Source organism: Perca flavescens, chromosome 1 (genome assembly GCF_004354835.1).
Source record: "Perca flavescens isolate YP-PL-M2 chromosome 1, PFLA_1.0, whole genome shotgun sequence".
NCBI lineage: Eukaryota > Metazoa > Chordata > Actinopteri > Perciformes > Percidae > Perca > Perca flavescens.
In genome coordinates, this window is record NC_041331.1 from 25,549,810 (window position 1) to 25,566,732 (window position 16,923).

At 41.2% G+C, this 16,923-nt stretch overlaps 1 protein-coding gene across 3 annotated transcripts; it reads left to right on the forward strand.

Moving 5' to 3' along the window:
- The first annotated feature begins 911 nt into the window (after positions 1 to 911).
- LOC114557458 (zinc finger protein 280C) lies at positions 912 to 16,876 on the forward strand. Of its 3 annotated transcripts, XM_028580945.1 has the most exons (19): positions 912 to 1,153; positions 4,630 to 4,760; positions 4,848 to 5,053; positions 5,147 to 5,246; positions 6,173 to 6,397; positions 6,502 to 6,576; positions 6,709 to 6,815; positions 7,606 to 7,793; positions 10,696 to 10,853; positions 10,941 to 11,041; positions 11,128 to 11,274; positions 11,757 to 11,891; positions 12,006 to 12,241; positions 13,134 to 13,274; positions 13,360 to 13,428; positions 13,526 to 13,641; positions 13,734 to 13,758; positions 14,196 to 14,588; positions 14,739 to 16,876. In XM_028580945.1, exons 2-19 carry the CDS (start codon positions 4,637 to 4,639, stop codon positions 15,361 to 15,363), a joined length of 3,171 nt encoding a protein of 1,056 aa, XP_028436746.1. In that variant the 5' UTR covers positions 912 to 1,153; positions 4,630 to 4,636; the 3' UTR covers positions 15,364 to 16,876. The 3 variants fall into 3 exon arrangements, with proteins under 3 accessions (XP_028436746.1, XP_028436738.1, XP_028436729.1); XM_028580937.1 differs by having other exon boundaries at positions 914 to 1,153; positions 13,737 to 13,758; positions 14,196 to 16,876; XM_028580928.1 differs by having other exon boundaries at positions 915 to 1,153; positions 14,196 to 16,876.
- Positions 16,877 to 16,923: the final 47 nt, after the last annotated feature.

Sequence of the window (16,923 nt, forward strand, 5' to 3'; positions counted from 1 at the left end):
TTACAGTTAGGGGCACTGGCCACCCGTCTTCTTGTATTGCCAGACCTATCTCCACAGCGCTGTATCAGGGAACGTTCCCTGAAAGTCATTAAATATAACAAATATTTCGATATTTTTTAGGGTTCAATACTTTTTAAGGTTCCCTGAGGTTATGTAAAAATAAATAAATAAACAAAAAAAAAGTTGCTTTAAAGTGTAGTTAAAGCAACTGATGAGAACAAGACAACAATGGAAATATGGAACATGATCGATGTAGGGCCTTCCAAGGCTAATGGCCTAATAGAATTACCTGTGTATAAGAGCTAAGGATGGATGGTGGCGGTGGTGCTAGAGTGGGTGTATGGATGAGGGGACCAATTTGGAAAATGTCCCCCTGTCCATAATTCCTAATGCATTACTAATGGATGCCAACCATATTAATATAAAGATCATGGACGACGCGTCTCCGCAATGTAGAGGTCTTCACTTAGGCTACTCCCACTGTACAAAATAAAGCCAAAATATCCCGTATATGGGCGCTGCCTTCTTGTAATTTTAAAGTGTCTGTTTGGGTCTGTTATACATCCGTGGTGTCTGCGCAGTGATCGGGCGGTGGAGTCGCGGTATCGAAGTCCGGTCCATTAGTTTGGCTCTGGTTTGGCCCATGTCCAGTCCGCTAACATGGAGGAGGCGGGATTTATGACCTATACTGCCAGCCACCAGGGGGCAATCGAAATGTTTTGGCTTCACTTTTGGGGAGCTGTCTGTTAAGCCGTCAATCTTTGTATAGCCTACAGTCTAAATAAAGGACAAAGGGAAACGTAGATGGAGACTTGGGGAGTATGCCAACCATAGACATAACCGCAACAGAAAAAGAATGGAGTTGTGCATGTGACCTGTGGAGGGCAGCAATACGTCTTTGTCGCGTCTAATCCGCCGCAAATTCCATCAAAAGAAGAAGAAATGCGACCGGTAATCTGATTGGTCCAGACAGTTTTAGCATTTCCGTCGTCTTTGGGCTAGCAAATGCGATACACTCTATGGATACACTTCCCCCCCTGTCCTGTGTGAATTAGATTCGCACTGTGTTCCTCAGACCAGCGACTAACGTTAGTGCTGAAGTTGGTGTCTAGACACGGCTCTGCCTTGAGACAAGAGGCTGGGTGTGAGAGAGGTAGGCTGAAACACAAACCTTGTAACTTTTCCTGTAACTCTGCAGTCTTTGTCCCAACATTCACCTCCCGGACAATGTGAAAATGCTAACAGAGCCTAGCTAATGTTATCGTTAACCGATAACTTGCAACGTAACGATAGGATGAATTGGAAATAAATAAAAAAAAAAAAATGTGTTGAAGTCTAAAAAATCCTTTCTAAAAAATGACTTACTAGCTACATACTGCAGCATTTTAAGAGCAGGAGCATTGGAAATCAGAAATGTTAGCTACTTAGCATTAGCTCCTTGGTTGTTGGGTGTTGAAAAGGACCGACTGGCTAACAACACAATAACGTTACACAGCGCAGTAACGTTACATTTTGAGCAAGCTATATTTGCTAATGGTACACAATTGAAGTGGTGACTGTTCAGAGGTTTGAAGGAAGAAAGCTAATAGTTGTGTTTTAATTTTATTTATTAATGTTTTTAAATATTTTAGGTTAGATTGCGAGGGGAACCATGTTAACTTAGCTCAAAACTAAAATAGCATCTTTACATTCTCCGATTAATTTAATCAATATAATGATAACATGCCATATTATAATGTTTTGGTAGCTTATTTAGGCCTAGTTTTGATTGCTAATTTATATCAGCAATACTGACGCCATCTTGGAAGGCGATTGGAAAGGTAAATTATTCCTAAATGAGGGTCCTCGCTGCAGAACCGTGCAGAACGCGGAATGAGGTAGAGTCGGATAAAAGGCGTGGTTAGATGTCCGACTCCGCCCACTTCCTTATGACGAATGATTCCGGCTGGCAAAATTACGAATCCCACTATGGCCACGCCAAGACCCCTACCCCTACGAAGCAGCTCGATTGGTTGAGGTTAGGCATTTCACCTTGAGTGGTTAAGGTTAGGGAATTGGTCAGGGGATAGGACTTGTACATGTAAGCATGGACGCCTGGCCAATAGTAGTGTGTGAATGCTATTGAAGGGTGTGGCCATAGTAGGGGAAAGAAATATGGCTTCCGTCTGTGTTCATTTCCTATACTGTGAGTGTATGGATCAAGCATTAAAGCCGCCTATGCATGATCTGTGGTAAAACCGCTCTTCGTTGGCTGTGCCATTGTTTTTCTATGGGAAGAGCTATGGAGACAACTCGGAGAAAGTGCTACCTTTGAGGAGGGGCACCCGTGGAAATGGCCGCTAAGCACTGCGCTCAAAGTCCAAATTATTTCAACTTTGACCTTGTTGCCGCTGACCTTTTCAAGGTGAAACCAAAGCCAGAAGCAGTGATGATGTACACCTGCACTGCGCTTTACCTCTGGAGTGCCTGCAATTTGCTCTGCGCCTTAGCTCACAGTTTTTCTTCTGATCATGTGTAGGCGGCTTTAGACCGTGATCAGACAGAGCGTGTTTGCAGGTTGCAAAACGTGAGGCGCACTGCCTTTCTTGTTGAAGACCCTCGAATCAGACCAGTTGCATCTTTTTTTAATTCTTGCTAGGCAACCATCGCATCACTCATCCTCAGCCAACCAACATTTTGCTGTGGAGATAAGTGAAGTCAGGCACTACTGTAAAAAAGTGGGGCTCTCAGCAATGTAGCCTTTTCCTCGCCAATTTACCGTCTTTAGCAAACAAAATGGATGACCTTTGGCTGTGGATCACCACTCGTAAATTTTGTGCCACGAAAGCGGGACGCCAAGTGTCACAGTCTGGAGCCCTGTACACTATCCAGAGAAAACCATGATACTATTATTTATTAACTTTTGAACTGGAGAGCCAATAGAAAGCCTTAAATCCCCCTCCTCCTCATTAACAGTGTCCTGCGAGTTAACTAGTGTGCACTTTGGCTCTTACCAGTTAACTATTAAAGTCTAGAAACAGTCCAACTAGTGAACTAGTAAGTTTTTGGCTTTAGCTAGTTAACTAGTGGAGGAACCTGGCGTCTATCAAGGATATGGAATAAATGCTCAAAAGGCTTGCCATACTGCTGCTCTGCACTGTGCACTATCCGGGCCAGGCTTCAGTGGGAGATTGGAGGCAGCCACAAGCTAAGGTTGATGCTAGAATGAATGGTCCAGAAGTACCGACAAAGGCATGATTTACCCTCCTCTAATATTCTTATCCTAAATTTAACAAATCAGAGGTGGGTCATGCCTTTTGCCTGTCCCTTCAGACCATCCATTCTAGCATCAACCAAGAGCTAACCATAGAGCTTACAGTATTGGGGTTAGTACGCTCACATTCACTGGGGTGACCTGGCTTCTGCGGGACACCTGTGCTATCAGTGGGTAACCTCTGTATGAACACCAATCTTCTGCAGAAGCTCGGCCTGGGCAGCGGCTCAGACGACCAGCCAGCCAGTGGGACATGAACACAAAGGGAGGGAGAAATAGGGACAGTACTATTCCTTTAGGAACAAGTGTTCACTCCATTCAAGAATAACATTATGGGCAGTGGTGGTCTAAAGGTTAGAGAAGCGAGCTTGTGACCGGGAGGTCGTCGGTTCAATCCCCATACCGACAGGATGAAATCTGGGTGGGGAAAGTGAAAGAGCAGTGCTTGTCCCTCCCTCATTACCACCACTGAGGTGCCCTTGAGCAAGGCCCTTAAACCCAACTGCTTCAGTGGAGCTGCTCAGTGGCCAGCAGATCAGACTGTGTATGTGATCAGGGCGTTCCTGCAAAAGAGAGGCTGCCTCTCAGTGAACCTTCCCTGAATAAAATAAAGGTTAAAAAAAACAAACATCTGTTGCTCGTGAGGAAAAAATGCAGCACAAAAGCGCAGCCAGTGTAAAATATTCATATTGGGCCTGATAGCAGAAGATTTTCTGCAAACCACTTTGCAAGTAGTAACTGGGTTTGTGTGAAGAATAATTTTGTGTATGATGATTCACCTCTTAAAAAGTCCAATCAGGAAAAAAAAATATGGAAATGAAATGCATGTTTTGCAGTAACGAGAGTATTGCAGTTCATATAAATGCATCCTAAGATTTTACACTTTAATGTGATTTTTGCCAGTAACCTTGTTTCTGTGTGCATTTAAATGTAGTTATTGTACCAGTGGTTTCAGCAAAACTGTCAATCCAAGACAGTAGATATGATGACCCATCATAGTAGGAAAAGTACAAGTTTTACTAATAACATTATCTTTGTGATCGTTAGCTAGCATACACAATAACTGCAGCCTGAAGCCAAAGCAGCTCCAATAAATTCAGACATTGTTGATTTCATTATTTACACCTGTGCTTTTCCTACTGTGACATGTCAGAATGTTTAACTGTTAAAACTGATGTTGAGGCATTTTCTGTTCATAAATGTATAGTTACCATAAAATATAGTATCTAATAAAAAGAGTATTACTACTATTTAATTCAGCTTTTTAGCCCAAAGGGCTTGGTTTAGATGGCATTGAATTAATTTTTTGATAACATCAAATATATACTACAAGTAGTAGAGTTCAGGTTGGCTAAATATTGTATTTTCTGTTATAGGTCCACAATGTCTGAACTTTTTATGGAGTGTGTCGAGGAGGAGCTGGAGCCGTGGCAAAAACAAGTTCCTGAAGTTAACTTGATAGATGATGATGATGATGATGATGAACCCATCTTCGTTGGAGTACTCTGTATGTCATAGCGTATTATAAATGTATCAATGTAAATACATTTCCTGTTGAAGTGCTTATTTTGGCCCTTTTTGTATGTTCTTACAGCTAATAACCAGAAGGATGGTAAGCCTAACCCTCCACCTCCTCAGAGAGACAATGCAGGGAAACAAGAAGTAAAGCCTCCTGCTCCTCAGCCTGCCATTGGCTCCTCGCCAGTGATGCTGCCATTGAGTGTGGCTGGAAATGCAGTAAATACTGCAGCACCCAATCTTACAACAGTGACCCCCCATCCTGTTATCATCAATAACCAGGTATTGTTGGTAATAAAATGTTTTGCAAAAAATGTTCAACAACAACAAAACAAACACCTGTTTAATGTGGATTTGTTTCTTCTTCTTTTTCAGGGTTTCATTGTCACGTCTCCACAATTGGCAAACAACCGTGAGTTCATTGCCTCCCTTGGGAGCCAGTACCCTCCTGGGACTTCCTTTACAATTGTACCAGGTAAGCCTGAGTATAATATACCTCTGAGGACATATTACAGAAACTTCCCAACTTGCAGATCCTATCTTAACTGTTTGGCAACCATGGTAATTAGGGTCAAGACCTGATTTTCTATAAACAGTTCCTAAGTCAGTGTTTCTATCCTAACTTAAGATAGGAAAAGTGTATAACACAAGCATCCTGTCTTCCCAAAAGCGTAAATAAACTCCTTACTTTAGGACAACCGTTAAGCTTTCACTTTTCCACCATAGTGTTAGCTAACTTTCCGTATAGCTGCTCTTTTATTGCTTTCAGACAACCAACAAAATATCAACTGGTGGGGCTTATTCACTGAGAGACTTTTGGCAGACCCTAACGATATGTTAGGGTCAAAACGCTCATTAGTAGATACAGACGACCCCGGGCCATGGTCCTGCAGTTAGCCAAGCAACTGCGACTAGCTTTGGAGAGGGCAACCCGGCAGCATGGGGCTCTCACGGTTGTGGGTCAACTGAAAAATGCCTATTATTATTATTATTATTATTATTATTATTATTATTATTATTATTGTTGTTGTTGTTGTTGCTCCATTTTTTTAGAAAAAAAAGGGTAAAAGTTTCTTAGCTCGGCAAGATGAGAAAAGTAGCGTTGGTTGCTAGGTAAGTCAATAGCTGATGTTGGATTGAGTATTTAGGTATTCTAATTTGAGATAAGATAGGATTCCGAAAGCAAGTTAGGATTTGCTTCTGTAATACCAAATTGGGTGGGGGGGGGGGGATCTTAGACTCCTATCATAGACTCTTCCAATCTTAACTAAAGACGGGACGTTTCTGTAATACGGCCGCTGAGGAGTAAATCGTTTTTCCCCTCTCATCAGTTATTATGTTTGTAGTTTGAATCTGGTAATGCAAAGTTTGTCTGAAGAGTTTGTATGTTCTGTCTTTCAGCTAGTCAGCAGCAGCTTTTTCAGCAGGTCACTTCAGCCACAGTAATGCCTCGTGCCGTCCACAGGCCTCAGGTGCAACAAATTAGCAACAACGTTGTGACGTTGTCTAACGTGCAGAGTCCGGCTGTGTATTCAGCACAATCTCACCAGCTGCAGCTTATCCAGTCCAACTCACAATCTCTTCAGACCTTTTCTGTGCCTGTAAAGGCCAATAACAATAACAGAGGTAATTTGTTATCTTCTAATGTAATATTTTAACCTGACTTTACCATACTTTTAGATCAATCAGCTTGCAATTAAATGTTAATGTCTTTTTTGGATTTCACACAGATCAAAGTTTAGTCAAACTAGGATTACCACCACGGCCAATAGAGAGCGCAGCAAAAAGACCCAAGCTTGATTTGGGTACGTTTCTATTACTAGATTTAATGATAGTTTTTATAATCTTATTACTTTAAGCAAACCCTAAACCTAATCTTAGATCCTCTCATGTTTTAATAGCGTGTCAATTGTAACATCTTAACTGGTTTTCTGTAGGGCCGGCAAAAGTAATTGCCCCTGCGGAAAATGGGATTTTAAAGAAAAAGTGCCCAAAGTGTCAAGAAGAATTCCTTACACAGGAGGCCCTGAAATTTCATATATTGGTGAGTAAAAATCTTGTGGAATAGTGTCCATGATTGGAACTAAACAAGAAAATGTGGTAGATAAGTGTCCACCAAAAAAAAGCTCTTAATGGCATTTCATACAGTTTGATCATGAGGACAGCAGATGAACATTGTGAAACATTAATGTTGGAAAACCAAATGTTTAGTTACATAATGTCATAACCATGTTTGTTTTCCTAATGGTATATTCTCTAACTGGTCTTACCTATTTAGCTGCTTTCCGACCAGACTGTGTTCAGACTGGACCAATTTGGGGATTATTAAATTCCTCTGGCCACAGTTCCTGTAACTCTTCAGCTCCTACTTCGGGGCAGGGTCTTTTCCCTTTTCCGCATAGTGGTGGTTAGATGGCTGTGATTATAATAACAAAAGGTCAGTTCCTAGGCCAGTGTGAATGCAAATAGAAAACCGGTTTTGGGGGAGAATAGTTAGAAACGTTTAGAAGTGGACTGTTCCTATAACTACGTTCCTGTAACTACTTGGTTGGAAAGAGGCTTTAGATGGGATATATAAACTATTCCCCTCAAAATTATTTAGTTAAGTTTATTTATTTTTCACAAGCTGTAATGCAAACATTTTTTAAATTGTTTTGCTTGTTTCTTTTTTCACCTATATTGAGTTTTTTTTTTTTTTTTTTTTACCACATACAAGCACTCAGACATCAGTTCTTTTTGAGGAAACATGCTCTTGATGTGTTTGCATCTTGGCTTAAGCGAATCAGACAACATGAAGTTTGCTAATTCATGTAAAACATCTCTATTTTTTTTAGAGTGGCTGTGCAGTTGTGGAAAGTACAGCTCCATCAGCCCTGAACTTTGTTGCAAACAAGCGCATCATGCTGGTCTCAGACTTCTACTACGGACAGTTTGAGGGAGATTGGGACAAGAAGGACGGGCAGAAGCCCAATACTACTTTTAAGTGCCAGAGCTGTTTGAAAGTTCTCAAGAACAATATCAGGTATGATTATATGTTTGCTTACCCATAGTAAAATAAAAGGATAATATTCCAATCTTTCCGTATTTTATGGTTATCCTTGCTAAATATACAATGTCATGCTCTCAAAATGCAGACTGGGACTGACTGATATTTGTCCATGCCAGTAAAGACCGCGTGGGCGTCTTTCTTGGCCCTCAGTGCAGTTTTCCTCTCAGATGGATGACAGTATCAGACTGTTTTCCCTCATGGGCCTAAAGATGAAAAATGACTGCTAGTTTAGGTGGCGTAAGAACTGCTCCTGTGATTAAATAACTTTGCTTCAGAACATTGCAAAAAAAGCTTCAGTAAGCTGCTTTTAATGGGGAAACACATTTGTACTGCAGCCACACTCTGCCGTCTTACAGAGGTCATAGTTCATCCACATAAGAATTTCTATTAGGGAAGCTGAGGCAGCAGAATGCGCAGGCTGAAAAATGGGCCATGCCTCGTCAGGGCAGCAGTGGCAGGTAGCTGTGGCGCACTACATCATTAGGCACAACAAAAATCTTTGTGTAATTGCTGATATTATAAAGGCCATTATACATGCTTAGAAAGTGAGATGCAAGGAGATTACTTCATTTATCTTTAAAACCTTTGGGACCTGGACCATAACCACTGCATGCACACAGGCCAAGACTATAATTTTTTTTCCCCTACTTCTTGGCGTTGTTTTTTGTATGTGTCTTTTTTTTAAATGGCTATATAAATACTCCGCAAATCTCATGCATTTGTAGATTAAGAGCCGTGTGTGTGCGTGAGAGTGAGAGATGTTACCATCTGGTGAATGAAATGAAGAGGTTTTGTGATTTTTACAGCTGCAAGTTTTCCCATAATTTTCTTGATTAACTGGGCAATTGTTTAGTCTATTAGGTCAAATATTTGACAAAATGCACAAAACCCAAATATACAGTGGGGGAAATAAGTATTTGACCCCTTGCTGATTTTGCAGGTTTGCCCACTTACAAAGAATGCAAAAATCTACAATTTTAATCATATGTACATTCTAACAGTGAAAGACAGAATCCCAAAGAAAATTCCAGAAAATCACATCATATAAATTTATTAAAATTGATAACCATCTGATGAGGAAAAACAAGTATTTGACCCCCTGGACAAACAGCATGTTAATATTTTGTAGAAAAGCCATTATTGGCCAGCACAGATGTCAAACGGTTTTTATAGTTGGTGACAAGGTTTGTGCACATTTCGGCAGGGATGTTGGCCCACTCCTCCCTGCAGACAGCCTCCAAATCATTCAGGTTCCAAGGTTGTCGCCTGGCAACTCGAATTTTAAGCTCCCTCCAAAGATTTTCAATCAGATTCAGGTCTGGAGACTGGCTAGCCCACTCCAGAACCTTGATGTGCTTCTTCTTCAGCCACTCTTTTGTTGCTTTGGCGGTGTGCTTAGGGTCGTTGTCGTGCTGAAACACCCATCCTCGACCAATCTTCAGCTCTCTCACTGAGGGAAGGAGATGTCGGTCCAGAATTCCACGATACATGGCCCCGTACATCCTCCCCTCAATACGATGGAGTTGTCCCGTCCCCTTGGCTGAAAAGCACCCCCAAAGCATGATGTTGCCACCACCATGCTTGACGGTGGGGATGGTGTTATTTGGGTTGTACTCGGTGTTCTTTGCCCTCCAAACACGACGAGTTGAGTTGAGGCCAAAAAGTTCTATTTTGGTCTCATCTGACCACATCACCTTCTTCCAGGCCTCTTCTGAGTTGTCCAGGTGGTGAATGGCGAACTTCATGCGGGCCTGTACATGTTTCTTCTTGAGCAGGGGGACCTTGCGTGCGCTGCAGGATTTCAATCTATGACGGCGTAGTGTGTTACCAACCGTTTCTTCTGTAACTGTGGTCCCAGCTGCCTTCAGTTGATTCATCAGTTCCCCCCTTGTGGTTTTGGGATGATTCCTCACCGTTCGCATGATCAGGGACACCCCACAAGGCAAGATCTTGTGTGGAGGCCCAGACCGAGGGAGGTTGGCGGTGGTGTGGTGCTTCTTCCATTTCCTGATAACTGCACCGACAGTTGATCTTTTCTCTCCAAGTTGCTTTCCGATTCTCTTGTAGCCCATCCCAGCCTTGTGCAGATCAACAATCTTGTCCCTGATGTCCGTAGAAAGCTCTTTGGTCTTGCCCATGGTGGTGATGTTGGATGCTGGTTGTTTGGGTGTTGACAGGTGTCTTTTATACAGGTAACGAGGTGAGGCAGGTGTATTTGATGTAGATAATTGGTTCGGATTGGGGCTGTGTCTTAAAGAAAGACTAACTGGCTTGTAGGAGCCAGAATACTTGCTGTTTGTCCAGGGGGTCAAATACTTGTTTTTCCTCATCAGATGGTTATCAATTTTAATAAATTCATATGATGTGATTTTCTGGAATTTTCTTTGGGATTCTGTCTTTCACTGTTAGAATGTACATATGATTAAAATTGTAGATTTTTGCATTCTTTGTAAGTGGGCAAACCTGCAAAATCAGCAAGGGGTCAAATACTTATTTCCCCCACTGTATACAATTCACTACCATATATGACAGAAAAGCAGAAGTCATGTAAAAAGTATTGAAACAAGTAACCAATTAAATGAATGGCAATTGACTTGAGGTAATTGTTTCATCTCTATTTGAATTAATCCTGTTTATGAAACCATTATTGCATTTGTTGAATGTATATGAATGGCTTTTGGAAAGGTGTTTGCATCTGATTGAAAATTCAAATGAAAATCACTACAGGGCCAAGAGATTCCTTCTTAGTGTGTGTGTGTGTGTGTGTGTGTGTGTGTGTGTGTGTGTGTGTGTGTGTGTGTGTGTGTGTGTGTGTGTGTGTGTGTGTGTGTGTGTGTGTGTGTGTGTGTGTGTGTGTGTGTGTGATCTCTTGCAGGTTCATGAACCACATGAAGCACCACCTGGAGCTTGAAAAACAGAACAGCGAGAGCTGGGAAAGCCACACAACTTGCCAGCATTGCTACAGACAGTACATGACTCCATTCCAGCTGCAGTGCCACATCGAGAGCGCTCACAGCCCAATCGAATCCTCAAGTATAACATAATTGTCTATACGGCTCAATCTGACATGACAATTTGCCTAGTGGCCATTTGTAATTTTTCTTTTCTTTCCATTTCAAGCCAATTGTAAGATATGTGAGCTAGCGTTTGAGTCAGAGCAAGTTCTCCTGGAACACATGAAGGACAACCACAAGCCTGGGGAAATGCCCTACGTCTGCCAGGTCTGTCACTTAATACTGAGCTGTGATTTGGTTTAATGTTGGAAAACATTCACTGATACTAAAATTCTGTTTTACGGATTCCACAGGTCTGCAATTTCAGGTCGTCTTTCTTCACGGATGTGGAGACGCATTTCCGAAGTGTCCATGAAAACACAAAAGACCTGCTCTGTCCCTTCTGTCTCAAAGTTCTTAGAAGTAGTCATATGTACATGCAACACTACATGAAACATCAGGTAAGATGCTGCATTTTATCTAGTTTTTTGTGAAGCTAGTAAAGCATTTCTTAGTGTCATTTGCAATATAATGTAGATACTGTATAGAGTCATGGTTTAACAGCAGCAATGTGTTTACACACTTGGAAATTCTTAAGATCGTAGAAACTATCTTTGCAGGAGTTTAAACACACTGTTAGTTTGTACTATTAGCTCCAACTCCAAGGTTGGATTGATTTAGTTGTCTGCTTTGCACCCTGCTGTAATATATAAAAGGCTGACAATAAAACCTAGTTCTCTTCATCTGCCCTAAAGGAGTAATAAATATGAGTTGGAACCAAACAAAATGAATTGCTGCCCTATTATAGCAATGAAAGTATTTCATGCTCGTTATATTCTTTCAGTGAATCCAAATGTAACATATTAGCAATCAGCCTCCTGGTCGCACCACTTATTTATTATGTTTTTGTGTATTGTACGCTGCAATGTTTTTTCTATTTCAGAAAAAAGGGATCCATCGCTGTGGAAAATGCAGACTGAATTTTCTCACATACCGGGAGAAAGTGGATCACAAGACTCACGTCCACAAGACTTTCAGAAAACCTAAAGCCCTGGAAGGCCTTCCTCCAGGAACAAAGGTCTGATCCTGTCATAACAAGATCAGTACGACATTTGTGTTAGACCTTTTTAAACTATTCTTGGAATAAAACTCATTTAAATCAGCGTCAATGCACATGGTGTTCTCTTTGCAGGTGACCATTCGAGCCTCCCTTACAGGAAAGACACCCACATTGGCGACCTCCCCTGATCAATCTGGCTTTACTGTTAGTCCAGAAACACTAAGTTTCAACCCGCAAACCAAACCTCCAGTCAGTCTATCCAAATTTAAGTCAAACAGCTCTGGAGCAGGAAAAGCCAAGACGACTCCAAGCAAGAAGCAAGATAGCCGGAATACTCCCAAGCACAATCTGGCGCTCAGGAATCTCAGGTTGGGCTTTTTTACACAGCAATCAAAGACACTGCAGCAATAACTAATTTAGTTTTCATTAGAAAAAGAATTCTCTTCTAATACAGACAAACAGACTTTTTGTTTTTAAATGTTTTTTAGTACTTTTATGTCGGTAACTGCTTTCTGTCTGATAAATTACCTCAAGTGATGTCGCTTGAGTCAGCGTCAGTTGGGTCTGAGGAATACAAGTTTGAAAATTTAAAATATCTGGGGGTGTGGAGTTAGAAAGAAGTGAGCTTACCAGACTTTGTAGCACACTCCTCGTGTGGAGATGTTATGATTTTAATGAATGGATTTGGCCACCCCGACCACTAATATAGGGCCCCACCTCCTGAGTATTCATGACAGGGTGGCAGCAGATTAATGGGCAGTATTAAAGCCGAGCAATGCACAACGTAGCTAATTGCATTTTCAATTAATTTCCCAGACAGTCTTCATTAGGCTGGCTAAACATAATATGGTGTGTGTATATAGCAGATAGTGTGGGATTTCTTTCTTTAAAAAAACTGAGTGTGATATTTGGCTAATTGGGCTCAGTAATCAAAAACAATATGCTGGCATGGGATATGGGTTTTTAAGCAGATGAGACGTAAGGTAATACAGTGCTGTAATAGAAGAGTTTAGACTAGTAGAATAAAATTAGGAACTTGCAGACCTCTCAGCACACAATTATCTGAAGTACTTTTTTGTTATTAGTTTGTACATTTGCAGTAATTAACTTATATTGTTGCAGATAAAATAAATGACAGCCTAACAACACAAATTCTAATCATTTATCCTTTTCAGTGTCTTAAAATCTGACTGGACTCATAAAAGGAATTATTTTAAATGTTTGAATGTCTGTGCTCTCTTTTTAATTTCCAAATTTCAGAGTCAATGGAGGACGGTTCACTTGCATTGAGTGCAACACACGAGTTGATCACTTCTTTTCTCATTTCCCAATGCTTTCGAATTGTGGTGCGTGCAAATATCGGACAAGTTGCAAAGTCTCTATTGGGAATCATATGATAAGGTGAGTAAAAAAAAAAAAAAATTACTTCATTTTTAGGCCCAGTGTGTCAAATCTTGTGACAAATGTTTATTTGGCCTTTTGTTAGATTCCATAGTACCATAACCAAAAACAGATTTTTGAAAATGGATCATAAGAAATATCCATCTGCATCAAGGTAAGTAGGCTTCATGAAGTCTATTCGGCATTCAACAATACAGATTGTTTTTTCTGTTTGAAAGTGGTCAAGACGTACAATTCTGTTTCCCCCCCAGATTTACCCTGGTCTGTCTGAACTGTGACCTCCTCGCAGGCGCATCAGGCGGTGACCTGATGACCAAACATTTAACTGATAGACCAAATCACGTATGCAAAGTCATTCAGGAGAAAGGTATGTTCTTTACTGCCTATACCACCTGAATCATAGCAAGTATTTAGTGTTACACAGTTTTTTGAAAAAGTTGTCTCTTGTTTTTAACCCAGCAGATAACAAAGCCAAAGATCGAGTGTGAGTAGGAACTACTACCCACATTACATCACCCGACTATCTTTAATCAATTAAAAAACATTGACAATGTCGAAGACCAAATAACATTTATTAAAATCTAAGTCCAACTGAAATTAAACTGCATGTAAGAAAAAATGACACTGCTTTCACGTTGGCGCCCCCTGTCTTTGTATTAACCAGTTGGAACACTTATTATTCCTTATCTACGTGGATGAAGAACTTGTTTTTACATAGCCAATCAAATGGTTTCATTTTAACAATATTTGCATATAGCATTTGTGTTTGCACTTTAGCAGTCGTCACACTGACTGACAGCTGTTAGTACAAAGACAAATTTCTTCAACAACACTAAGTATAGAGTTCTTGTAAACAAATGCCCAGTACTGTTTAATATTGTTTTGTAGGAGTGTGTTTGGCTAACTAATCCTTTCGTGCAGGCATCTCGTCTTGGGGCAGCCAGCAAAAGTCTTGTACGTCTTGACTTCAGCACCTTCTCAAAGACCAAAAGAAATGGACTTGAAACCAATTGAAAGTGTCACATCTGAAAGTGTTACTCTTGCCACTGTTGACCAACTACAACCAGAGCCGATGTTACCAGCAGGTGATCAGGAAAAGGGTTCCACAGAAACAAGTTTTGTTGAAGGTTCCTCTGAAGGACACTTAAAGCAGTCGTCATTGCCCGCTTTATCGTCTTGCTGTACATCAGACGGGGATTTAGATCTCTGTGAAGAGTCAGTGGGTAACTCAGAGAGCCAAGATGTCAGAGAGCAGCTCCCTGAGCATGAGACTAGGGAACATGTCATAGAGCCGCTCCCTGAGCCCAAGACTAGGGAACATGTCATAGAGCCGCTCCCTGAGCCTGAGACTAGGGAACATGTCACAGAGCCGCTCCCTGAGCCCAAGACTAGGGAACATGTCATAGAGCCGCTCCCTGAGACTAGGGAACGTGTCATAGAGCCGCTCCCTGAGCCCGAGACTAGGGAACATGTCATAGAGCCGCTCCCTGAGCCCGAGACTAGGGAACATGTCATAGAGCCGCTCCCTGAGCCCGAGACTAGGGAACATGTCATAGAGCCGCTCCCTGAGCCTGAGACTAGGGAACATGTCATAGAGCAGCTCCCTGAGCCCGAGACTAGGGAACATGTCATAGAGCCGCTCCCTGAGCCTGAGACTAGGGAACATGTCATAGAGCAGCTCCCTGAGCCCGAGACTAGGGAACATGTCATAGAGCCGCTCCCTGAGCCTGAGACTAGGGAACATGTCATAGAGCAGCTCCCTGAGCCTGAGACTAGGGAACGTGTCATAGAGCCGCTCCCTGAGCCTGAGACTAGGGAACGTGTCATAGAGCCGCTCCCTGAGCCCGAGACTAGGGAACATGTCATAGAGCATCTCCCTGAGCCCGAGACTAGGGAACATGTCATAGAGCAGCTCCCTGAGCCCGAGACTAGGGAACATGTCATAGAGCAGCTCCCTGAGCCCGAGACTAGGGAACATGTCATAGAGCAGCTCCCTGAGCCCGAGACTATGGAACATGTCATAGAGCCGCTCCCTGAGCCCGAGACTAGGGAACAACAAACTAAATCAGAAAACCTGTACATCAACTAAACAATGCACATGAAACATGAGAAGATAACTGCTTCATCAGTCATACCTCAGCATTGTTTTTTACAAACATATTATAATGTTGCTTTGGCTACTAATCCCCTCAAGATTTGTGTGTTTGACAAGTCAATTTCAACAGGAAAAAATATTTTATATTTCTTTTTTCTCTTCTCTCAAGCTTCCATTGCCTAAATAGATATAAACTCTTAAATTGTTTTTAAAACTGTTCAATGTTGTCCTTTAAAAAAAAAAAAAAAAAAAAACACCTGGCATAAAGAGGACTGTATTAGGCTGCGATCCTGATCCCCGGTGGCAGTTCCAATGATTTGCCTAAAGGGGCTGTACTTAACATTCAGAACATTAATGTAGAAGCAAACAAATATTTTCTATGTAAAAATGTAGTGGAGTAAAGCATCCTGAACAGAGAAGTCCCACTCCCTCTGTCTGTTGTAATCCAAGCTTCTCTGTTCTTTGTTTTGATAGCCGGTCCAGCCACGTGTGCATGTTAGTGCATGTGGTCGTGAAAAAGAGCAGGCATTTCACGTATTGGGGAACTGTCTGTGAGCGCCGTGTGGAGGCAATCTCAGCCCTCTGTTTTTTGTTTTTTCTTTTCAGTATTTCTGACTGTAAACTTATTTGGTGGCACAGAATATACCGCTCACGCTCTCTGGTGATTTATTGATGCAATTTATATTCTCGATGTAGTCCCCTTAAGTACAAATACTAAAATAAGTTTAAAGGTGGAGTCTGCGATTCTGGAGAAAGGTTGATATTTGAACTCAACACCCAAACAAATTCCTGGTTTGTGGCAGAAATATTGGTCCATAATTGATGTGGTACATTATATTGTTACCAACTGGGTTTGAACATCCCAGGGTAACATGTATCTCATCACTCAGAAAGTTGCTTTGAACTAAAAATATATAGTGCATGTATAGATAATGCTAGTGTCTAAATTGTATTCCCTAAGAAAAAGGATGTCAGATCTGTGAAACATGTGGATAAAACAGAAGAATTACACAGTGGTAGGAAGTAGGTGGAAAGGCAGAATAATACTTGTAACTGTGTTGAATGTGCTTGCTTGTAAAAGACACATTACTTTTGATGGCTGTACTGAGCACGACCCTTCAACTCGATGAAATCTGTCAACCAATGTTTACGCTCCAGCTGTTGGTTGATAAAAGTTGCTTGCAACTATGGTTTAAAAAAAAAAAAAAGTCTAGCTCCTTGTAGCTCTGGGATTATTTTATACAATATGATTTTGTTTACTTTTTGTGACTTCAAAGTCATTGTTTATTTCATAGGTTTTTAAAAAGGTTTTTCACTCTCACTATTAGTATATTTTGAGCAAGTCTGTAAATGCATCCATGTCTATGATGGCACTGTAAATGTAATCCTGAGTCTGTTTTGAATACATTCCTCTAAAGATATTGTTTTTGCCTAGGACACATTTTCCTCAACTGGGTTTGGATCAGTGTTTTCCTGTTTGTTATGTAAATAAATCTTTCATACAAGAGGTTTGAGTCTTTGGGTGTTTTTTTTTTTTTTCTGAATGTTTCTCTT